Source organism: Calonectris borealis, chromosome 4 (assembly GCF_964195595.1).
Source record: "Calonectris borealis chromosome 4, bCalBor7.hap1.2, whole genome shotgun sequence".
Lineage (NCBI taxonomy): Eukaryota > Metazoa > Chordata > Aves > Procellariiformes > Procellariidae > Calonectris > Calonectris borealis.
In genome coordinates, this window is record NC_134315.1 from 25,345,942 (window position 1) to 25,371,622 (window position 25,681).

A 25,681-nucleotide genomic window follows, 5' to 3' on the forward strand; every position below is an offset into this window, starting at 1 on the left:
GCAGGTGACCTCCACTTGTCTGCATTTGTTATTGTTTATATTACAGCAGAGAAACCTAGGAAATAAAATTATATTCTGCTCTACAGGAGTAGATTGCTCATGTTCCAAGTCTAGAAAATCTTTGTTAGCTGGAGTTAAAACCAGGACATTCAGTATAAAAGAAAGAAACTGTTTGAAAGCCTGAATTTCCAAGTGTCTCAATTATCCTGAACTCTACCTCTACCTCAGCACAAAGTTGAGAAAATTAATTTTAAAATAATCCTTCACCATAAATTCAATTGATTCTTGGCAGTAACTACATACAGTGGAAATAGCCTTTCATAATTTTACATAAACCTTCCTTTAAGGTTAGGAAGTTGCAGACAAAGAAGAAAATATTCATCAGCTAAGCAGCATATAGCAATATGCATCAGCCTCAGTCCTTCACTATAATGCCTTCCAAAGGCTAAGCCATTATTTTTTTCCCCACTGTTGTTTCCTATCTAGATTGTTCTATATTCAGACCTCACTCATATTAGGCCACTGTAAGGCACCAGAAGAGATGAATGTGCCCTACGGCAACTATAATGCAGTAAAAAAAAAAAAAAAAAAGTATGGACTTTCCAGCTTAAAATACATTATCACCAAGTCTTCAAATTACTTTGCTGGGATGAAGCAAAAAATGGTTTATCTAGGAATTCCATTTCATTTTTCTCTTGAACTGATTTTAATAGGATGCTAGTGTAATTTTCTGTAATTTAAGACACAAAGTTTTTTTTTGGTGAACATGAAATTATTAACACTTGTACATCTATAACGAAGACATGATTTTATTTTGGTAAATGAAAATAATATTGGACTTTCATTTAGATTTAAGGTCTGATCTGTGCTAATTTACCTGTTTGAAGAAAACACCTTGAAAATGCACATTTTTAGCAAATTACTTAAATATTTGTTTCATTAAAATTTAAATATTAAATTATAATTCAGAAAATATTGAAATAATTCTGTGTTCCACTACTAACTGATTAATGATTCTTCTGTAACACTTTAAGACAGGACTTAACACTCTTGGAGAATTGAGACCAAATCTCTGTAGAACGAAATTTCTTTTAAAGTGTTTCACAAACAGCCACTGCTTTTGCAGGCAGGGGAATTTGGGGGGGGAGGGAGAGGGATTTGATTTAATATATTTAGTTCTTCTCCCATCGTTAATAACAAAACAATCCATTAATGATGGTTAACGCTTTTTTTATCTGACTGTCACCCACCGGTCGACAAAAATCTCTGTGGGACTGAAAACATGAGTTACACCCTTGACTCATTGTATGTTGAAGAAATTCAACATACTATGAAAAGACAGTGAAGGCACTTGTAACTCATTCCTGCATTACTGTTTTAAAAATATCACTGCTAATGTTTGTCGCCCATAATGGTCCCACCAATGTTTTGGTAACTCAGCTGTGTGATCACTTTCCAGTCTGAGTAGAGTAGACCGGAAGGTGTCCTAACCTACTTTTCCCACAGTAGAAATGGGTCAGTGGGACTGGAGGGACCTCTCTCCCTGTAGTCCTACAAAGCATAGGAAGGTGGAGGCTGGAGAAGGGGGAAAATGGAGCCAGTACTGAAGATCAAGTTGGCATTCCACAGGAATGCAATCCACTTGGCTTGGACAGCAAACCTGCCATCAGGTTAACCACAAGGTCATGACAGCGGCTTTGAAATATACTTAATACACACATACATACCAACTAACAGCAGCAGAAGAGGCACTAACTTTAGAGATGTACTTGATAAACTGCAAAGGGAAGTGCAATGACTAAATATTTTCACTCACAAATGTGCATGTACAAGCCCAAAATTGTGTGTCACCAGTCTGGTAGACAACCATTTTCTTCAACTTTATAATAGTAACAGCAGACTGACAGTTATTTACACATACAGACAGCTATGTTGTAGTCAGGACTCCTTAAGTTTTCTTTCAATTAAGTTGAATCCATATTTATTTATTTGAGTTTTTCTCTATTTTAAAAATAATTTTCATTTGAATCATTGTGGAAAAATGTATCAAAATAAGGCATCCTAGCTGCCAGATTGTTGCACGGACCTAGATTCAACCTTTATGTAATTTCCAGTGGCAGGTGATAAATGAAGAGATGGAAAAAGAGAACTGTTACATAATTCTGATAAGCAAGCCCTTTCTAACTTCAACGAGAAAAAAATGAAGACACTATCTGATTTCCATGAAACAGACCGTATATTACAAGTAGCAGCTGGAAAAGAGCTTATTAAAAACTTAACTGTTAAAAGACGACACGCTTATGGTATCTATTTTTTGTGAGGGCTGAGCCACCCTGACCTATCTCATTGAAAGTTCTTTATAGTCACTAAAGCTTACAAGGAAAGCAGGATTAAATGCAAAATAATAGCAGCAAAATAAAAAGGTGAGAAAATCTTTATTTCTTTAATTACACTTATCAAATACAATAGTTTTAAGTCAGCATTCTGCACTGCAGAGTAAAGACTGGTAGAAAAGAGGAAAAAAGAAATTTTTGATTCGCTAATGCACAACAAATTTCTGGTTAGTGACCTGGTATTTCACTTTCTGGAAATTCAGCCCATGCTTAAAACTTAAAAGAGAGTTTCCTATTGCTAGAGGCCCTCAATATAATTTCAACAAGCTAGAAAACTTCCATTATTTTTAATCTTATATTCTATATTCATAACGTCATTAGATATTACTTACAAGTGTGGACAAGTTTTGCCTTGATAAGTAGCCATAAAGGCAATCTGCAAGTCATTCAGATGTTAAAAACAATCAGTTTAGAGAGGTATATTTGTAAAACTAATCTAATATAAATTCGTAAAACTAAGTCTAATATGTATCAGTTGAAAATTCTGCAATCTATTATTCAACTTGACTGCTTTGGTATGGGAAAAACAAACAAGAACAACCTAGTTGATCTTTTTGCTCTTTAGAATTTTTTCATTGTTTCTGGGTTATATGCTTCAACAAGGTGAGCTGCCTGGTCCATTTCTCCCTCACAGCTCCATGTTAATGCAAAGTTCTGAGATCAGGAAACTAAAAAGGGCAAACATAAGCAACTTATAATAGCTTGCTTACATTATTCAGCATGTGGTATATGAGCACAAAATATTTACAAGGTTCATTTTACATGCACATTAATTATGTAAAATTAGAGACACCAAGAGAGAGCCATTAAGTGTCGATTAGACAATAAGATCAAGAATGCTGGCAGTGCTGGTAATAAGAAACCTAAAGTTTACTTCCAAAGGGAAGACAGTTCATTAACATTTTAATTTGTTTCTCAACAGTTCAATTATAACATGCCTAATGTGCTGGACATTAACCTTTGGGGGCCTGGACAAAATTGTAGATCAGAATAAAATGATCTTACTCTTTTCATGAAGGTGCAGATGTGACTTTTTGGGGAACTTTCATTGCTGACAAACCAGTTGATCACCTTACGCTGAAACCTTTTTTAAGAGGCACACCTCCTTCACCTGTAAACGTTCAGGGCAACACCCAACAAATTGATGAGAAATTTTTCTGTTCCACTGGAATCTGGAGTTCTGCAACTGAAAATGAAGTGCACACAAATGTCAGGGAACACAAGAGCAAACATTTGGTCTTAAAAAGGAACATAAAAAGTGGCAACATGACACTTTTTTCAATAGCATAAAACATACAGCACACTGAATGCGTTAGGTATCTTAGACTGTCTGCGTGGTAGAGCTTTCTCATGGTTCAGTCAATTGTCAATTAACTTGAGTTAATTGCTTGCAAAAGAACTTAAGTTAAGAATTAATTTAAAAATATAAATCTAGATACCAAAGTTTGTTCCAAAAAATCAGAGTTCTGATTCTGTGAAAGAAAACAGTTTCTGGTGTACATAGTAGTTCAGAAGTTGTTACTAAAAGCAGATAGTGACATGGACCCTAGCCTCTTAATACAACTAAAGTTATTGTGTGAAAATGGAGTATATCAATAAGAATGTTAATAAGATCTTTTTCTTAGTGTAAAGCCTATATAATTTTGCTTTCATTCAGAGTTTTTCCTGCTGTTGGTCTAGTAGACATTTTATCTTGATAATAAAAAAAAAATAATAGGAGAAAGTAAGTAATTTTTGCAATCCAAGTAGCATATAAACTGGCCCTCCATTTAAGATCTAATCATAAAAACAGCCGCATAGGTAGTATCCTTTTACTGTGCGATTTCTTTTCACAGTTCATTAATTGTGAAGAGATAACTAGAAAGAAAAAAAAAAGTAGTTTGTCATTTTATGATAGTGCCCTGTATGGCCATCAGGATGGGATACATTTTTATGTGTTCTTCTCATTAATGATACATCAGGGAAAAGACAGGTGGTCATCAATGGCTAAGAAGCTGAAAACATTAATAAGGACGGGCAACATACTGTACTTTTGGAGGCAAGAAGGTGTCTAGCCTGCCTTTATTTTTACTACTTATTTTTCAGCTCCTAACAGCTGACAAAAGGCAAGGCTAGAGAAGATTCTCATCACAGGTGTTAAGTGATAACAAGGGAACATGAGTGCAACAGAAAATAATTGGACCACTCTCTATTTAATAAATAACAAAAGTATACCTTCAAAGGTAGTGAGGAAGTAGGTACTGGAAAGGGTAAAATAAAGTATGTACAACAACGATAGTTCATGACTATCCATTGCTTTTGCTTAGGGCAGTCAGGAAAAAAATTGAGTGCTGTACTTGTCTATTAAAATGTCTGCTTAAAAAACCAAAACAAAAGCTTCAAAGGAAAACTTGAATGAAATAATGTTAGTTTATTTGTAAAATATCTTTGAATTACTTTTTTATTTGTAATGAAAGATTTACTATGAAAACCTAAGTGATGTAAGTGCATTATCAAAAAAGGTTGCAGATCAGCGACAAACGTGCGATACTACTGATCGCATGCTTTAAACTTTTTTTGTTTTCTTACATACCTTCAAACATAGCAAGTTATGTTCTACCAGAGATCCAATACTTGGTTGCATGACTTCCATGGTTTGATTAGCCAAAAAAACCAAATCACATGAAACCTCCAGTACCTGTGAAGAGGAAGATTCTGTTTAATATAAACGTACAAAAGGAGTATTCACCCTAATACTCTGGTACAGTTAACTAAAATCTGACTATAAACTTTCTCCATTTAAAGTGTGGCCGCTCATTTCAGAATATATCAAGGAAAGAAATTATGTTCACAAAAATGTTATTTGACTACAGATTTCATTAATCTTCACTAAAAAGTCCAGCGTGACAATCAACTCCATATAGACCATTTACAAATAAGATATGCTTTTTGATACCTCTCAGGAGTGCAAATCTCAGGTATAGGCCAGAGCATATGCTCAAAGGTGGAAAAATACTTTGTTCTTTATAGAGCAGGGGTTTTCACCTTTCTTGTCCTAGTTGTGTATTCTAGGCATGCCAAACAAACTGTAGAATTCTGCAGATCAGTTTAGTCCTAAAAATGAAATTTCCAAAAGCTACAGCAGAGAAGTAATTAGCAACAGTCAGTAAATAATGCATGACCAGATGCATACCAACAAGACCTAAGTCTGGACTACGGTGTCCACAAGCTGCAACAGGATCAGAGAAACTCTTAAATTCCGCTTCTTTGAGCTACATTTGAGGCCTTTCTGTAACAACTGAAATAAAAGATTTGGTGAAACCATGGAGAGAAGATTCATCTTTGAAGTCCTTCGCAAAACACAGATGCAATTTCTTGCCAATGACTTCTGATCTTGATTCAAGCCATTTGAAATATTTGCTTGATCACTTTAACCCCCCTGACGGAGAAAGAACTATTCTAAGGCAAATAGCATTCCCCTATTGCACTGGTTTGTATTTCAGCATGGGTGTCATCCCTCTGTTTTGTTAAATGCCTCTCAAAAATCATTCAGTATAGGAAGCTTATGCAAACTCATTAAGGAGGAGGGTTATTTTTTGTGGTTTTTTAGTTTTTTTAAACAGAATTTTCAAGATGAATCTCCGGCTGTACATTTCCAACTCTAAAATAATGCCTTTTTTGAAACCAAAGGAGCTCAGAGAAAGAGGAGATGGCCACAAGAGACTCAACCAGAGATAAATTAACTGCTAACTGCAGAAACGTCAGATTCCCTGTAACTAATTCCTCATCATTGGCCATAACAAATCAAGGTTGTATTATTCAAGCAACATATTCATGGCTGTTGAATTTCAATAGCAATGTTTTGCCTAATGCTGTCAGGTTATTTTGACGAATTCCGATAGTAAATGGTAAATATCCTAAATTTGCATTTTTTATTAATTCAGTTATATACGGGAATTTTTTTCATGACTGACATTAAAAAAGATGAATAATCATCACAGGATATGTATTTATCCCAGAACTACTATTCAGAGAGAACTAAACAAGTTAATGCTGCTATGATGTAGGTAGCTTGTAGGAAAGCAAACCTTTATAAAAGGTCTTTCAAAAATATTTTACATTTAGTAACTTCTATCAAGATTTAAGTTTTGGAAGATAAGCTTTCTAAATGAAACTCAGTTATTAATAAAAATTCGTGGAAAGTTCAAGCTAGTGAGAAATTTTCTTTAAAAACTGGGAGGAAAAAACAATAAATCTGAATTTACTTCTATTTTGCTATTTAACAAGTAAAAAAGAACCTTTCTTAAGCTAATGGTGGGATTTCTTGCTATTTTACAGAAATTTCATATTTATTTGTCTGTACAGAAGTTCTTAGAACAGATCCTATGCCAACATTTTCAAAACTCATTTACCTGTCTAAGCTGTGCTATACAAGATCAAAAAATGACAGAAAGGGAACTTAAACCAACAATCTCCAGGATATGGATAAAATGTACTGTTGTTTCACTCAGGGATTTAAGGAAGACTCCAAGACATATTCTCCTACGTGAAAGTTATGTAATCTCCCATGAAATTTGGTTTTCCCTGGAAGGAAAGCCTATAAGGAGCCTCATGTGAAAAATGTTCTACCTGTAATAGCCTGGGAAGAACTTAGGATTGTTATATGCAGTTTATGATACGTATAATCCAATGAGCTTGAACAGTTCCAATGTATAAGATGAATGAGTAAACAGTGGGGAAAAAAAACAACACCCGCAAACAAACTTAAGTGCTGGACACCAATCACAAGTGTGAACTACTAAGACACAATAAACTAAAAGCTAATGGCTAAAGCCTATTTGAAGAAATTATATTTCAATCACGCAGTAATTTAAATAGACATATAAAGCAAAACTAGTCAAATACAAACACATTATTAGTTTTTAAATGGAACATACAGGAAATGTAGACAGGGGAGAAAATGACAAGTAAAACTTATACATACAGCAAACCTCAATTTATTCAGACCTATTATAGAATCATAGAATCATAGAATCATTAAGGTTGGAAAAGACCTCTAAGATCATCGAGTCCAACCGTCAACCCAACACCACCATGCCCATTACACCATGTCCCTAAGCGCCTCATCTACACGTCTTTTAAATACTTCCAGGGATGGAGACTCAACCACTTCCCTGGGCAGCCTGTTCCAAGGCCTGACCACTCTTTCAGTAAAGAAATTTCTCCTAATGTCCAGTCTAAACCTCCCTTGGTGCAACTTGAGGCCATTTCCTCTCGTCCTATCGCTAGCTACTTGGGAGAAGAGACCAACACCCACCTCGCTACAACCTCCCTTCAGGTAGTTGTAGAGCACGATGAGGTCTCCCCTCAGCCTCCTCTTCTCCAGACTAAACAACCCCAGTTCCCTCAGCCGCTCCTCATAAGACTTGTGCTTAGTTCTTAAGCAGTCTGGACAAACCAATGCTAATTAAGTTTCGAAAGAAAAGCCTTTCCTGTGTATGTAATGAAAGGTATAATTTGCAAGAAATTGTATTCTTTATTACCAGGCACAACACATATTATAGAATCATTAAGGCACTGAACTAAAATCATTTATAAGGGCAAACAGAGTACATTTACTTCAGTGTGCCTTCTCATTTGCTGAGAACTACCAATGTAAATATGTAGACAACCTTCATAGGCATTTATGGAAATGGTTACAGAACTTCGTAACACCTATTTGTCAACATCTAAACCTCTGTCTCTCTTGGCCAGTCCAGTGAAATCCCTTTCTCTATAGGGAAACACTGAGAAAATCTCTACCAGGATTTAAGACAAAGGTTAAGGCAAGCTTTATATAATGGGCTTGACCATAATGCACATACCACCTGCAAACCAAGCCAAAGTCAATAGTCAGAGATGTCATGGTGTCTAAACAGAAAGCATGGCTAAAGTTTGAGTCATAAATTAGAAAAGCAGAGCAAAACCACATCAAGCCCAATGAGTAGAATGGGAGTGTTTATGGAAGACAACCTAAAGATTAGATTAGGATGTTCCAGAGCCTACGACACAGAGTAGGGTCTAGAACAAAAAGCAGGAAGGGCTCAAGTAAGGTCAGGTAGGCTAAGCAAGTACCAAAGCGCCCCAAAAACCTGAACTGCAGTGCAAGAGTATAGGTATGTAGGAAGATACAATTGCCTACTGCAACTGTGGCATTAACATCCACATCCTTCTTCCTCTTCAGGCAATCACAGATTGCCATGATTTTCTTAAAACATAAACAGCAAAGCATAACAGGAATATTCTCAAAGAAATTTCAGCAAAGACAGTAACTAGACAGTTAAGCTATGGCAGTGGTAAAAACTCAAATAGCAGGACTGTTTTTCCCCTTAACTGAGCTGCAGATGGATCCCATTTGCAGTGGAGTTGCAAGTAAAGCAGCACAACATCCAAATCTAGGGTGAACCATGAAGAAAACCTTGCATAGCTTCCTGCCTTTTTTTACAGAGAACAATCTAGCCTCAAAAACCACCTAGTTTGGGAAATACTTCTTTTTTGACAGCGCAGAGAATATTTCTGGCGGGTCAGAAGCAGGAATACTGTACAGACCATCTGCCAGCATTCTGAATCTTCCCAGTCAATCTTGCTGCAATAGGCTCAGTTTTGCAAGTTAGTACATATTTTTTCAAACAATTCAACTTGGACTGCATTCCATCCATCCATCAAGGTAATCTGTTTCTACCCCACACATACATAGTTCAGGTTTCCTAATGTAACTTACTGAAACTGCAGATTTGCTTTAAGTAGCCCAAATCGAATGTATTTTTTAGAGCATGCTATGCTCCCAAGGACTTGAGTCAGTACCTTTATTTTTTTAATTCAGTTTCCGTCTGGACTCAGGCACAACTGAAGTTGCCAGCAACAGTCTGATAACTGATTCTCTCCTATTGAAGTAGTTTGCACTGGAAAACCGGATTTAGAAAATCAGAAAGGTGATATGACAGGGTAGACACATAACAAAGTGTCTCAGCCAGTGAGACACATACCCCTCACCTCCTGACTCCTGTAGGCACCACCACCATCCCCAGCAGAGCGTGTAGGTTTTTTCCTGGACTCCTTAATCTGGAACTTGAGATGTGGAGCTGGTGGCAATCTGGCAGCACTCACAGGAATAAAACTGTGCCAGGACTGTATCAGGGGAGCAAAAAATCATAGCAGTGAGATAAAGTTCCCGTAACTTTTACTCTCTGATAAGCCTGTAGCTGCAGAGCAGTCCAAAACTACCCCCATACGTGACAGTGGAAGGCACCCCAGGGGTGCCTCTGGCAGACAGAGCCAGTGGCATCCTAACAACTCGCACAACAGCCCAGAGCTTCGCACAACAAAGAAACAAAACTCAACGATATGGTCAAGCCCTCCCTGTTAACTGAAGAAATCTTTGGGGATATCCTTCCCTCACTGGACAGATTCTTGGATAACATTTGCAAAGCCTTATAATGCAGAAATTGTGTCTCAACCCGAGTCACACAGTAAAGGTAAGCTCTGCACGAACACATTCTGTAAATCTCAGCTGGTCAAATCGACTCCACACTAAAGCAGTCTCTGCTGAGGCAAAAAACCTATTAGTCAAAACTGCTCTTTTGAACTGGTAGCCCAAAATAATATCTCAGAAAAAGATCTGTTTCCAAGAAAAATTCCAAAATAGTAGCCAATATTCAGCTCAACTAAAGGAAAAAAGAAAACAGATTCCAGCTCGTATTTTTCTTCAGGTTTTGGGTTGTTTCCCTCCACCATCCTAATAAATGTGAAAAAACCCAAACACAAACAGAAAACAGGCATTACGTTAAAACAATTAGTATAAATCATGCTTACGTCAGCTTTACACCTACGATGGTTGCATAAGTCTAACAAGGTAATGATGAACCTGAGATTTACTGAGATTTTAATCCTAGTCTTCCCACGGTTATAAACCCATACATAAAATACCTGTGTCTCATTTAACTTCATTTTGCAGATCAGAAAGATTCATTTTGCAGATCAGACACTTACCAGGCTATTCAATAGCTTTCACATGGAAAGAGATACAGATTTTTTTTAAAAAAAAAAAACATTTTTATTGATTTAATTTTTTTCTGAAAAAAAATCCATCGCCTATTTTAGGGAAATAGCATTTATTCAAACAGTTACCATTTATTCTCTGAAAATTACACTTCCTTTACCATTCCACAACATGGCACAGGAACAATAGAAAAATCAGCAGTCATTAAGGTATTGTAACAAAACACATTTATTGTGCAGGTCTCAAATCAGTCTGAAATGTGTAGTGCAACAATGATGTGTCAGAAAATTGGTCCAAAACTTTGATACCTGTTTGAAATAATTCATTGCAAATTTAATTTCTACTTTCCCAAATAAATTTTCCTTGGGTTAACACTGTCACATTCAGTGTGCCTCTGTGGATGTGCATGTAACTGTATGCACACATACACATATATAGTATGAGTGTTTGTGTATATACACATACAAAACCAAATTTAAACATATTTTAGTAAACATCTTTTCTTCTTGATTTTTAGGGCCCTTTAACAGCAGCCATACAGATACTTTATCTGTGATATGCTTTTGAAACAGAACAAATGTTTCTGCAGTCCTTAGACCCAATAAAAATACACAAAACATTTTCTTCACACACATATTCACTTCAATGCACAAACCCCTTCCATTGCTCCATTTATTCCATTAGTGTAGGGGCTTAAATGATGCATGAGGCTTTCAGCAGAGTGAATGTCATTTTTAAGAACCCAATAAAAAGATAAACAATACAGCAACCATAACTCAATACTGAAAAATATTTGCAAATAAAAGTACAATGGTAAACAGTACATTCAGGTCCAGCCTCAGACAGAAAGTAAAGTAATTTCTCCTGATGGCAATAGGCCCTGATTCAAATCAGCATTTAAGAATGTGCTTATTAACATTAAGCACCGGCTTTAGTCAATACAATTTAAGTTCAGGCTTATATGCTTTCTTGAGCCAGGGCCTCAATGATTAGAAGAGGCTCAATTACAAATTAAAGGTAGCAAAACAGTCAATAGTGCACTGGGAAAATTAAGATCTACAAACTTGTTTCAGATTTAACAACTGGTCAAATATGCTAAGTGCAAAGTCTGAAAGACTAAACTTGCTTTGTCAGTGCTACATTCCAGAAGAATAAATACAAAACACTATAAAACATTTGGGTTTGATCTCATTTTCCCCATACTTCCTAGCAGAGTTGCCAGATATATTATTTATTTGTCTAATTTCTTCAATCAAACAGATTATTTTTCCAATTAAGCTGCTCAATGCAATCAAGAATAGAAGTAGACGATGCGAGAAATGTTACAGCACCTGTGACTACCAAAAATAGAAGAGGGAATAAGTGAGCATACTGCTTCTGTATGGGAAGAAATTCGGTAGCAACATAAAGCATCCTCAAAACTATCCATTAATAAAAATCAAATGTCATTGATGCTGATCAAATTGAATTCTTCCTCTGAAATTTTAAGGAATTAAGAGACTATTTAAAACAATTTCCAATAAACAAGTAATAGTTTAAAATTCTCTCTTCAACCCTAAGAGGTCTGGTCAGTTCCAGTCAAACTTGAGGAACACTAAAGGCATCCGTAAATTCTTAAAAGGCTGATGAAAATCTGTGGCAGAGTGGCTATTCAGAGCACAAAAGGGACAGCAGCAAAATAAAGCAATGCTGTTATTAATGCCTCCCCTGAAGCAAAGGTGCAGTGTGAGCTCATCAGCTCCTGCTCTGTTGGCCCCACTGCTTCACCAGGCAGCATCTGCCACACCTGGAAACAGCCTCAGCACAGCAGTGCCTTTTGCCCATCCAGCTGTTACGGGACAAAGTAAAAACTGGGATATGCCATGAGAGAGCAAGGAGGCAATCCCATGGGATAAGTGAAGGTGAGATCCACAAAACAACTGAAGAAAACCAAATAATTTCATTGCTCACATAGGTTTTGTTTTGAAGGCAGAACCTGATTTTTAAATTTAAGGAACTCGGGGCTTAAAAACCAAAGTAGCTGCAGGGTAGTACATCATGTGTCTTCAGGAACTGCTATGTACATACTCAGAATGCAGCAAATGAGGTAACTGAAGCTGTTTTCTCAACCTTGGGACCTCTCCTCACAGAGCCATGCTACAGTTGTAGCACAAGCATTTCCTAGTCCCTGCAAACAGCATACTGTTCAGCTTTGTCCTCATGGTAAAGGGAGGGGTTAATCTCCTCACCTGTTTAGTAACTGGCACTTCTTAATTGAGCGAGTTAGTGCCCTTGTGATAGATATGTTTGTGTGGGGACCATTTTCTTAATGAAATTCATTTCTCATGTGAATATTAAATATTCATCGGATGCCAGCAACTTTGCCAGCACCAAGCAAGGTCTATGCAAACAGTGATAGAAAAGTCTGCCTTTGTCACCCTGAGCTAACCAAGGTCTGTTTATAAAATCACGTTAGCCTGTTGAGCAAAAAGAGATGATGCTACTCTTCCAATTCATACACCCTTTTAAATTAGATGTTGCTTTGAAGACTTCTTTTTGTCATCCTCAGTATTCTCTCTCATTGCTTAGATGTCATAATCAGATGTACACCATATAGACACCGTTTTGAGATACAAGAACTAATACATTGTCTTGTCTACTACATTCCTCTCTCTTTTGATTCTCTCACATGCCGCTCTGTCAGAGGACAAATCTATGGAAGCAGATACTCTTAAATAATAATAAAAAAAAATTACACGCAAAAATCACTCTTCAAAGCAGATGTTACTCATTTTTATAGTGTTAGACAATTAAAAATATTGCAGGCCAACAGTATGAATTTCAGTGTGTATCTTGTCTTCCTTTCAAAAACATCCCTCCAGTACTTCCAAGATGGTACAGAATATACACGGAGCAGAAGCTTTTGATAGTGCTTGGAATTATTATACCAAACAAAATCTGCAACAAAAAATAATAGACAAAACCCTGGTGTCATTGCACTGCACAGGAAAAATTGCAAATTTCAGGATTTTTACATAACCAGTTCTTTCAGTTCAATCTTAAATTATAATATGTGGCATACGCATATACAAAATCAACAGCTGCATATAAACAACTTCTATTTCCTCTGCACTGTACAAACTACACTCAAAAAAGACTACTTTTGCCCAGAAAATACACACACACATATATATATGTATAACTTCAGACTCAGGAAATCAGCTGGAGGTTTCATCATGAAGTGCTCTGTTCTTCTGCAGCACTGTATTTAGTTCTCGAATCACATTTGATGGCAATTTGTTATCTAATTCCAAAGTAGTTTTGTTCTTATTTTTCTTCAGTGCTTTATGTGGTTTTTGGTGTAGGTCAGTCATCCCTGCACCTACATCCTCAACAGAGATCAAGCTCCGATGTGTTTTTGCATGATTTCGCACTTTCTCCTCCTTCCGTTCCAAACATTGTGCCACAATAGATGCTTTTTCTTTCAAGTTTTTTCTTTCTTCCAGAAAGTCATTTTCATGATGCTCACTGAATTTTTGTTTCCCAGATTGCAGTTCTATATTCTGAGCAAACAAGGAAAGAGAAATAAGATCATTCACATTAACACAATATTCAATAATATTTAGGATTGCAGTTTTTGCTCATTAGTTTCACATAACAGTTTAAAAGAAAAATCAATTTTACTCAAGAGCTGAGACAGCACAGTTAATAGTTTTAAAATTCCCACAATTTGTGCTATTATCGTTTAGTAAGCATTTTTAGTGAGCATATTTTCTTAATCAGTGATACTTCTGAAAATTACGTAAATCTTTCAATTAAATGCACCGTGACAATGAAGACATTCATTTTCATATATTCACAATTTGATTTTCCATTCTACCACAGTAGACTAAATTTTAATGTTTTACAGCAGATCCATATACTCTTAAAACCTCAGAATTCTTAAATCGAATAAATACAACTGAGAACGTTGCAATTTTGATAATGACTGAGCAACATCAATTTACAAAAGATAATTTTACATGATCACATAAACATTTTCAGCAGCTGTTCAGTACTACCTGATAAATTATAAAGACTTTGTCTGCTTTTTCAAATTCTGGCAAGCGATTTTAAGTAACATACTGGGAACTCAGATAAAACAAAAAACTGATGGCAAGGCCACTGTTCCATATTGGTGGGCTGTTTTCAAGTTCTTCAGCTGTAGGAAATGAAAGGTAAATCAAATGCTGCATCTAAATTTGCAACTATGTGGCCCATTAGGAGCACATCTGTACAGTGAAAGAAAAGTGCTGAGAACCAGATATCTACACTAGCACAACAGGGCTGTTGCCTTTTTTTTTTTTTAAATACACTTCAGACTAGCTTTAGCTTTCTCCTACTGGCAGAAGGCCTATTTTTGGCTGCAGTGCAGTGCATTAGATATGCTCCTGCAGAACATCTTCAACTTCAGTTTCATCTGAAAGCAATCCAAGTTCCCATGCTCCAGAACCACTCCACCAAATGAAACAAAACACAGTAACTGGGAACAATTGGAAGATTTGCTCCTAATGTGCACTCCTGATACTAACTAGAACACTCATGTAGGTATATTTAAACTAGCTCCTCTCTAATGTTTGAATATTTTTTCATGTTTGCTTTAACATACATGACGTATCAATTTCATGAGACAACTTGGTCATATGCTATGGATGAATAACTCCATAAAAATCCAGCCAAACTGAACAAGTGCCACACAGGAAAGACAAAAAGAACCAACGTCTCCCTCAGCTTTGAGTATCTTCCAGTAGTCAACAAAGAAAGAAGAATTCAAAGACCTCATTTTCTTCCAGAACTGTAAGGCTCTTCCTCAAAAGGAATGATCTGCCTACTGCTACACCAACTGAGCATACATAATACAATAAATTCCTCTACCATTCTTATTTGCCTTATGTTTTAAAGTGACATTTCTTTCTTCATGAGGACAGCAAACCTAAGCCCATTACAAAAAATGAGTGTTGATGCAGCAAATTAGTTGCTGTGTAGGAAAAAAAATAATAAATATTAAATGAGTTTACATTGAAGAGATCTAAGCTATAAAACAAAGTCTAAATTTGTGCAGTCTCTTGACATTTCACCTGAGCTAGCATCTGTTCAATAATAAAAGAAACAGACATTTGGATGATATAAATCACAGTTTTTAAAAGCGCAGATAAAGGGGTTATTTTACTGATATCACTTTTAGCATTAAGGAGGCTGGTATTTCTATTTGCATTCACCAAGAATGAAAATTACCCATTAGCACCTAAGCACCAGTGGCCATGATATGCAAAAAAAAAAAAAAAAAAAAAAATCAGTCCCAGAACAACAATGCACGCAAGAGTTCATACTGCTACATGGGTTACCACTGGTGCATGCTATGGAGCAGATTTTAGCTAGTGAAGACACTTTTAAATTCTACTGCCATCAGTAACAACTGCTATCAGTTTAGAATCTCCTGCTATCACCGAAGCCAGCAAGAACCATCCTAACATTTAACATGTTCAGCTATACTCTGTGAAAAAAAGTTCAAAGCGACTGGGGAACTGTCACAATGACTCATGAATGTGAGGAGTTCTGTTCTGCCAAATATTTGAAAAAGCTGTAATTTTCCATTTAAAATAATGTTCTTGCATGAACAAGAAAAAGGTGAGATTATCACCAGTGATTCATGTTCAATTAATAAAATAAGGATAAAAGGACTATCTGTGATAATATACACACACTATGTGAAATATAAATTGTCATGCAGTATCTTTGAGCAAACACAGTAACACACTCCGAGCTATTCACTGTTACTCAGCAAACTAAGATACGAATTAGTTGTAAAATTCAGTCAGGAGCAACAATCTTCTATTTGCAGAATTTTTTACATCATGTTTCAATTTTGCATCTTTTGAGAAGAAAAATACTGACTACACTTCTAAAATGAGATTGTTCTCCTGCTAAACTGGGTGTAGCAGGAGCCCTTTATATAATGAAAGTAGGAACAGATCAAATACAGCACTCAAATTTAAAGGTTGCCCACTTCTCTGAAACAGTCTTGTATATTGGCATGTAGCCCCTTAACAGAGACTACTCAACATTTTGAGCTTTTAAAGTAGATTCAGCATATACAGGAATCCTAATTCCCAGACATTTGCATTGTAAGAATATTCAATTGATGGAGCCAAATTCTGTTGTTCAAATTAGATAAATAACATATCAAAACGATGTGTGAACAAAACTACCACAATAAATTTCTTAATAATATTATTTCTTAGCACTTGACCCACTGCCCACTGGTAGTCACATGCTATAAATTAGACTGCTGGACTCCATACTTTTCTCCCAATAACCACTAATGTAAAAAGCAACAACTTCATGTTAGAAGCAGCTGTTTGCCGCTAATTTCAGCCCCTTAATCAAGTAATTGGTGAATTGATAATAATATGTACATCTAACCACATTTTCCTTTTTCTGCACATCACCGGCAAAAAAATATGGAGCAACTCTATCTATTTGCATCCTCCATTATCCCTGTGACATACTGTTCCTTTCAAAACGCTACAAAGGTCTAATCTATTATAAGTCAGTATGGTATTTGACTGTGGCTTGAAAGAAAGAGAAAGTTTTTCCCGTATTTTGAAATAAAATTACAGACTTAGTGCAAATATACAGTAATGTACTTCTATTTCAGTTAAATTATTCTATATGAGAAATACGCATATTTAAATGCACTATCCATGTATGCAACAAGTGGTGCAGAAATAACGGAAATCTTTTGATTCTATTTGTTATTAGAAGGATTCTTAGTTATACAGTGTTTTCAGACTTTCTGTATTATATATTTATCTTGTTAGCACACAATAAAATTACTTCCAATAATGGGGAAAAAAGACGACATTCAATATAGACTTCTTAGCACAGAACATTAATATTAAACTTGTTGGTTTCTGGGTATCTTTGAGGTTTTGTTTTTTATTTTTTCCCCACTTATCTTCACATCACAAAGATGTCACTTTTTTCACTGTTTGGAAAACTTTCAGTCTCTTTTCCTGCCTATATGAAGATAACTTTGATGCATTTCTACTACAAGTTCATGCATTGATCTGTAAACAGACCTCCATTTTTCATAACCAGCATCTTTCAGAAAATGCTTGCTTGTATTATTACTCTCTAATGCTTTAAAATGGAGATTTTCTTTTTTTGTTGGAAAGTACTACAAATCCATGGAAAGACTGAAGGCGTGGTCTCCAAATGGATATCTATTGCTTTACTGACTACACTGCTGTACAATATTTCTCCTTAATAAACTTACTTTCCAGCACTGTTTTACTGTTCATTCCAGTTTTGGTTTTCCATGTAAAAAAGCGTTAGTTTTTATTTTCCATTATATAATTTTGTGTTAATCTTCCTGAAGTATGCAAATACCCTTTGCATAAAACTTCTCTAGACCTTGTTGTGGCATAAATAATGAAGATTGTGATCTTCTACTTTTAAGTTGAAATGCAGACTTCCTCTAAGTTGCAGTGTACAAAACATTAGAGTCCTTCCTAATGAAGCACATTATCAACAAAAAATAATAAAAAAAAATAATTCTAGTACTACAAGATATTAAGAATTTTAAATCATGAAGCTTAAAATCCAATAAAACCTTTATCTTAGAATGTCTGAATTTGTAGCCAGCTCAAAGAACGTATTAGAGATCTCAACTATACCTGCACAAAGGACAGGTAAGAGACATGCCTAAGGGTTATAAAGTTTTTTGAATGACAAGACCTATAATTTACTTTCATCAAAAAAGTCTAAAAATGCAAACGTTAGAAGGAACTTATCAAAGAATTGCAAAAATACTTTCTGAGAGAAGGTTAAAATGAAAGGACAAATTAAACAAAATAGGAAAACCATAATTGCATTCACACTGTATTATACTCATTTGGTAAGGCAGAGCAGAAATGCCTGAAGAAAGCGTAACAAAAGAAAGATGGAGTTGCCTTTTAGATAAAGCACTACTTCTACCTTTGCTTTTGATTTGCTATGGAACTGAGTCAGCTTCACCAATCTGTGCCTGAACCACTGTCTCTGTAAGCGGTGATAACACATACCGTATTATCTACCTCCCTTCAGTATGTTCTAAAACATGCAAGAAATAATACTGCATACAGTCAAAGCACCAAGCTGTTTTGTTTCAACACTTATTTTCTGCTGCATTCAGATTAGTTACCACTATTTTTCTCCAAGCAGAACAGTGCCTCCACTACCACTGCTGCTTCTCAGCTGGAAGTAAGGCATCAGTATCTTTACATGGATACCAGAAATTCATCTCAAGCTAATATGATAAGGTTGAGACATATCACTAGTGCATGTAATGTAGTGACCCAGCGCAGTCTCTGCCAAGAGTTGTAACTAAACCCTCTTGTTCTTCGAGACTAATAATATTACAACTTAAATGTATCACAGTATGCATCTGAGCTTTTCCATTGCATTCACAGAGCAGATAACTAAAACAGTGCAGTTATTTTAGACAGAAGAAAAGATATGGTAGAATACGCGTGCAGGACAGTTTTCAAGGACCTTATTAAAATAAAACTGTAGTAAAGTGCACTGTAATAACGTGCATTATATTTCCAGGTAAAAGTCCTATTTACTTTTAATGAACAATCACTGCTCAAAAAAACCCAAACACAAATAAAAATCCACTATTAGTTTACTGAACAGCCAAAGAGGTGCTGCAAGTTTAGGACACAATGGGTTTTTTTACATAAAATTGTCCTAACTGTTCCTTTAATTACAAAACAATGAAAAAGACATTGATAATAAGAGCATCTACATTTTACATTTATCCAGCTCTAGAGAGTTCATTATTACTGGACTATGTAAAAGTACAGCATTGTGGTTAGAAGTTCTACACCAAGTTTAAATCCCACTTACTTCTGTACTCCCTCTGATTTTACAAGTGGTGTTCTCCTGTTGAATGGGAATTAGTGGTAAGCCTCCGATCTTTGGGCTTTTAGTTATAGACTGTTTTCTTGCTTTTCCTGCAGGTGGCCATATATCTGCATGCTGAAGAACAAAATCATCCTTATTTTTGGTATGCAATTTCATAAATACAAAACATTCTTTTGTATGTAAAACTCTCTTGGAAAAAGCTATCTACTGCTCAACACCACGCCCTCCTCTTGCAGAGGGGGGAAAGGGGGAAAAGACTACGGTGCTTAAAAATTATGTTAATACTTTGTAAGTGCTGCACAATATTGAGTGAACAGAACCAAAATGTCTCTATATGATTTTCATGTACCAAACATCTTCCCTCCATATTATGTATCAATACAATTATCTTCTAAGAATAGAAAATATCGTCAAACAAGACACACACATTGACGTGATTCACAATTTCAAAATTCCGTATCAGCATGCTTTCAGGAGTCCCAACAAAAGTTCCTGAAATAAAATAAAATGACACCAATTTGCAAGCGTTTCCATTGGTTAACCTACAATAAAAAAAAGTGTTATCCAAAAGGAAATGGCTTGTCATTTTGAATGCTCTAAAAACACAACCTACAAATAAAAAGACCTGGCTTCAATCATAGTCTTTGTTTTAGCTCTACTGAAACAGGTCAGTTTTGGGGAGAACGCCAAAGCGTGCAGCTTCATTCTGAGTGAAAAACATGACTGGGAAGAGAAGGAAAGGGGAAAAAAAAAATCATTAACTGAGTATTTCAAATAAAATGTTAAAACTTCTTTCTGTAAGAGGTCTATAATGAACTTCCATTAGCAGATCATGTAGAATTTCACATGTAGAAATTTGAGCACATGTGCTTGAAGCTCACAGAGTCCTCTGGTGATGTTAATGGTAACCAAAAAGATAGCTCTGAGGACAAGGTATTGTAAGAGTATTTTCCTGAAAAAGCTTCAACGTGAGAGTCTGTGAATCAAGGAGCATGTACGAGGCCTACAGAAGAATAGTTTCTAAAACTTGGAGATGAGAGCACGAAGCTGAATCAGCATAACTCCAAAGGAAACTGGCAAGCCAGAACTGCAGAGAAACCCTAATGAAAGCTGAGAATACTTTGTGTGAATATTGGCAAAATACTAATCCAAAGCATCAGTTACAATAAATAGGAAACAAGAAATTCTGTCTGAACATAAGAAAAACACAACCCTTTTTTACTGTGAGAGTGGTTAAACACTGGAACAAATTGCCCAGAGAAGTTGTGTAGTCCCCGGTTACTCAAACCTGACTGGACGCAGCCCTGAGCAACCTGCTCTAGTTGACCCTGCTTTGAACAGAGGGATTTGACTAGATGATCCCCAGAGATCCCTTCCAACCTAAACAATTCTGTGACACTGTCCAAATCTGTAATAGATTTCTTTTCACAGGTGTCAGGATCTTCAGTGTCCTTTATTTTTTTTAATGGTATTCAACCTTCCAAATCCATGAAGAAGTCTCTTCAAGACTGTACACAAAAATCCAGTTGTGGAGCTGTGATCATACTTGCAGATGGTCTGCAAGTAAAAACAGCGTTACTATTAAAAAGCCACCAGAATCAGTGATTATTGACTTAGAATAGCAGTCTAGAAATCAGAAGCCCCAATTCCAGATTTAGAAAAAGTATTTTATAGATTCACATCTCTACAGAGTAAAAAATTCTCACACGTGATGCTGACCAGGGTGATGTAAAAGTCTGCTATGAGAGTTCTCCCCACTGAACAAGAACATTTTCTTCCAATGAAACACTGAGAAGGTATTATCTGAAAGAGCAGGTCTTGCCAACCAAAATCAGTTTATTGTGGACCAAGATACAAGAAACAGATGCAATTCAGAAAGTGATTGAGAAACTTTAAGTCAGCTTCTGAAGGAAACTGCCTCCCTTAATTCTCAGCAAGCTTAAGGAAACTATCCCTGTCAGTTAAGCAGCCTGATCTCCCTTTTGTGTCTGTAACATTTCTTAAAATAGAACTCTGGGAAACCACATCAGAAACACTAGCAATGTATTGGGCCACATAATAAATGTATTTATTCATAGTTTTGACCTATCTGCTCAACTGCACCTCATGGTAATATAATGTGCCTCTCTCTAGTTGATCAAAGGCAATGGAACTGGAAGAATATTATTGTGTCCGCCTTCATATCAATTACTTACTTCCAACTGTATGCTATGTATGCTATTAAGTGTTATGCTATTAGGTGTTATGCTATTAAGTGTTATGCTATTAAGTGTTATGCTATTAAGTGTTATGCTATTAAGTGTTATGCTATTAAGTGTTATGCTATTAAGTGTTATGCTATTAAGTGTTATGCTATTAAGTGTTATGCTATTAAGTGTTATGCTATTAAGTGTTATGCTATTAAGTGTTATGCTATTAGGATTTTGAACAAAACTATTATAGAATTCAGGAATCAAGTTTCAGCCATACTTTTCAGGATGATTTTGCATAGAACTGAAAGAAACAATGGTCCTCCTTCAAACCCTCTTAATATTTACCAGCTTGAAGTACAAGATTAATAACCTCTGGGCTAACTTGACTTTCTGTATCAAAAGTACTCTGTTACTAGATTACAGTGGTACCCACACTTTGCTATTTATATTCTCTGCACTTTTTATACTACAGGAATAAACATCAGAAAACGGCGGGGGGAGGGGGAACCATAACAATAGTACTACTATCTTACTGATATTAATTACCAATAAAGTCTTATTCTGCTCAAGCACTGAGAAGCACAGTAACATAGATTTATCTCCCTTCAGTTTTCTGGTTTAGAAATGGGATAACGTGATAATAATTGTCTGCTGCTGCATGATACAAAACATTTGGAGATCTTATAGTAAGCTTTAGCAATATGATCCATTGCATTCTCAAGGAGATTTTCACTGTAAATTATATTTAAAGCAGTAGATTGTAATAAGAACAATACAGCAAATCTGCATCATTAGTACTTAATTTCTCATGTAATTCAGACTGACAACTTTACTGATGTCCAGAACGCTGATTAAAAAAAAAAAACCAAACCCCGCCAAAAAAAATCCAATCAAAACAAAACCAAAAAACCCTCCCAATGTAGCTCATTAGTACTGCTAATTCATTGTACTGTTCATTCATTGGAATGAAGTTTTTAAAAAAAACAATAGTATTAATTCACAGCAATTTTTTTTTTAAAAGTGCACATGAAAGGATTTAATTTTTTTTGTTAGAAAAAATATCCTGAGCATTGAGCAGTGTCTCTCAGTTTTTTAACTATATTGTCAGAGGAACGTTCTACATACCACACTACCTGATCAGAATCTTAATAGTTGCCCTTCTTGTGATTTTACATCAAAAGGACTTCAACAGTTACCAAGCTTGTATGAGTTATTCCTAAGTAGCCTATATCAATAACCTCTGAGCCTATTTGTTGTGACACCGCTCATGTTATGCCCATGAGAGGTATGCCAAGACCGGTGGCTGTTTCCATAGAAACTACAATAGTTACTTCAGTTAAGGGAGCTTAATAAGACAAAAATTTGGAAGTCTTACTTACAAGGCATGCATTGTACTTCCAGCACTACTATCTATGAAGGTCAGATTCTGTTTTAGAAAGCCTCTAAGAAGTATATATTGCAACAGTCTTGTGCCTAGTCCACTTTATGTAATACGTAAAGCTCACAGGTCATCATAAACTTAGTGATGTTTATTCACAGTGATATTTCCCTAGGTTCCTTGAACGTCACGGGAAAGACAAGAAAAATCTGACACAAATACAAAATCCTTTTAAAACCTTGAGCTATGTTCCAGTCTCCTGTCAGGTTGAATTCTTCCCACCTCTCTAACTCCCAGTTCCTGCTATGTAAATATTAAACTCCATTTGCAAGGATGTGTTATACGGCACACAAACATACACCCTCCTTACTCACAATCTAGTAGCAAGCAGAAGATTACTTATTTTAGGATAATGCCTATCCAACACAATGAATTGTCAGTCTCAACTAAGCTAACCTGGACATGAGAGAAATACAGCTGTATTGGTACGGCTCTTCAACAGGGTTAGTTCACACCACTAGGTTTTTAAACAGGGCACCCTTCTTTCATGACTACTTTGCATGCAGCGAGCAGAGGAATAGCACTCCGGCATTGTGGCACAGAGACACACCCTTTAGGTCAATGGCCAGAATTTCACCCAGAAGAGGTTTATTACTGCAAAGGAAATGAGCTGTCTTTCTTTAACCACCTTCTCTACAACACAGCAGGAAAAAAAATTATGCCAGAATGTAATGTTCTTCTCCCTTACTCTCAAAGCGCTCAGCTTTCATATGAAAAGACATTATAAATAATAGTCTTCACAGACCATCTTTTCGCGGTTTTATTACATTGAGTATTCCAGAAACTTTAATGGCATTGCAACTTTATCTATAACATATCCATAACACATACATATGATTGTTTAATGGGATTTTCATAACAGCAGTAAAAGTTCTATTTCTTTGATCAGACTAGTACCTTTGCAGTAAAAATGCTGATCAACCACTCCATCTGCACATCTTGTCCATCACAACATATATACCTAGAACGCAATATATAATTAACAAGAAAAACAAAAACTCCTGTTGCAGTTAAACATATTAAAGAATAGGCTTCTAAATAATTTCAAACAGTGCTTATATTCATTTATGAATGCTGTACATATTTATTATTAACACTCCCATATAAAGATAGGGAAATATAAATACTTCAAATTACCACTTTATCCTACTTTGAAGACAATGCATGTGCTTCATTTAAAGCATGTGCATAGGTTTAAAATCTCTCATTCTAAATTTATGAAAATTGTTTGCTTTATGGCCACAGAAGGGGACAGACACCTAACCCCAAAGGATTACCAAAACATTACGACTGTTTAGTTAATTAAGAAAAACACAGCAAAAAGTCAACATGCAAGCGAAATAATGCTCATTAGTTTTCAATATTCTTATATTAAACATTGAAGTTAAACTAATCATGTGTTTTGCGTTTACTCACCACTGGTGCTTTTCAGAAAATACTGCAAGTCCCCAGCTGAAACAAAAAAAATTTTCAAAAATTAGTTGCAGAAACTCAAGCCAGGGACATATTCCTCAACCTGCAGAGACCCATTACTTTTATATAGTGCTTTTAAGTGTGTGTGTGTGTGTGTGGGAAATCACAAAGTTTAAATGCGTACTGCAAATCTAGAATCAAATTGTGGATTTGATGATGGATATTGCTCATTTTCTCACAGTTGATTCACAGGTAATGGACATTCTATTCTGAACAAAGGGTTATAACCAAGCCCTGCAGATGATGCCTAACTACTTGCCTCATTTTGGCCAGGGCTGTACTTTCTGAAAGCTGCTGGAAGTAAAACTGCTAAGATGGTGCCCAGCAAAGAGTCCACTGCAGTGTGGAAGTCACAGAGGGAAGAGAGGTATGCTTGCACTATAAACATAAGGAATCACACAAGCCTACAGAGATTTAAAAATTGCTGAAAAAAAGGGAGTAGGTGCACAATGAAGCCTTTGAGGTGAAAGAAACATAGACGCTCCTGAAGAACCAGAAGAGACTTTGCAAAGTCTGCTTTTAAAAGTAGACTGAAAATAAACCTCAAGAAAAGAACCTACCTGCAAAGACTCGTTTACATAATCTTTTTATTCCTATTTTGGACTACTCTCCTACCTCATTCTGTGCTTAACTCAAAAAAAAAAACCCATGAACTTTTTCTCTAACAGAACTAAGCTTTGAAATTTACAGACCTTTTTTGAGGCGTTTTGATGTGCCAACTGTAAAGGAAAAGTTCAAGCAGATCTGTTTAAAGGCTACAGCCAACTTAGAATCCCCTTGGGATAGGATCCTATGTACATTGTCTCAGTGTCAGCATTCTGGAAACATCTGAGAAAAACAGGTGTTATTTTTCACTGCTCTTTTCCAGAGTCATAGTCACTGATGTTTGTAAAAGGCACTGTAGTCTTCAGCTAGAAGAAGAAACATCAAAATAACAAGGATCCTGAAAAAGGAAAATCTTCTGCTGAACAACAGGGACTGTCACTAAAGGCCATGACAAGTTGGTTTTCTTCTCTCTTTTTTTCTTGGGGCAAAGAAGGTGTGTCCACCAATGAAATGCAGGACACATACTACAAAACTAAGTGAGCTAGCAGCAAACATATCCACAAGAGATAATGCACTTAAGATTAAGAAAAGCCAATCAATAAAGTAATTTCCCAGCACAGAAGAACACAAAAACAGAGATAGAAACAGAACAAATAATATTATAGAGGGTAATGTAATTCAGCATACTTCAATT

General features: G+C 35.9%; 1 protein-coding gene across 1 annotated transcript in view; it reads right to left on the minus strand.

The window, feature by feature from the left end:
• Positions 1–10,624: 10,624 nt before the first annotated feature.
• ARAP2 (ArfGAP with RhoGAP domain, ankyrin repeat and PH domain 2) overlaps positions 10,625–25,681 on the minus strand; it is a 126,663-nt gene continuing 111,606 nt past the window's right edge. The window contains exons 29-32 of the mRNA XM_075148897.1: positions 24,385–24,420; positions 23,866–23,929; positions 19,321–19,452; positions 10,625–13,952 (exon numbers count right to left, since the gene is read on the minus strand). Coding sequence (XP_075004998.1) covers positions 13,608–13,952; positions 19,321–19,452; positions 23,866–23,929; positions 24,385–24,420 — 577 coding nt within the window. The 3' untranslated portion in view covers positions 10,625–13,607. The remainder of the gene's footprint in view (positions 13,953–19,320; positions 19,453–23,865; positions 23,930–24,384; positions 24,421–25,681) is intronic.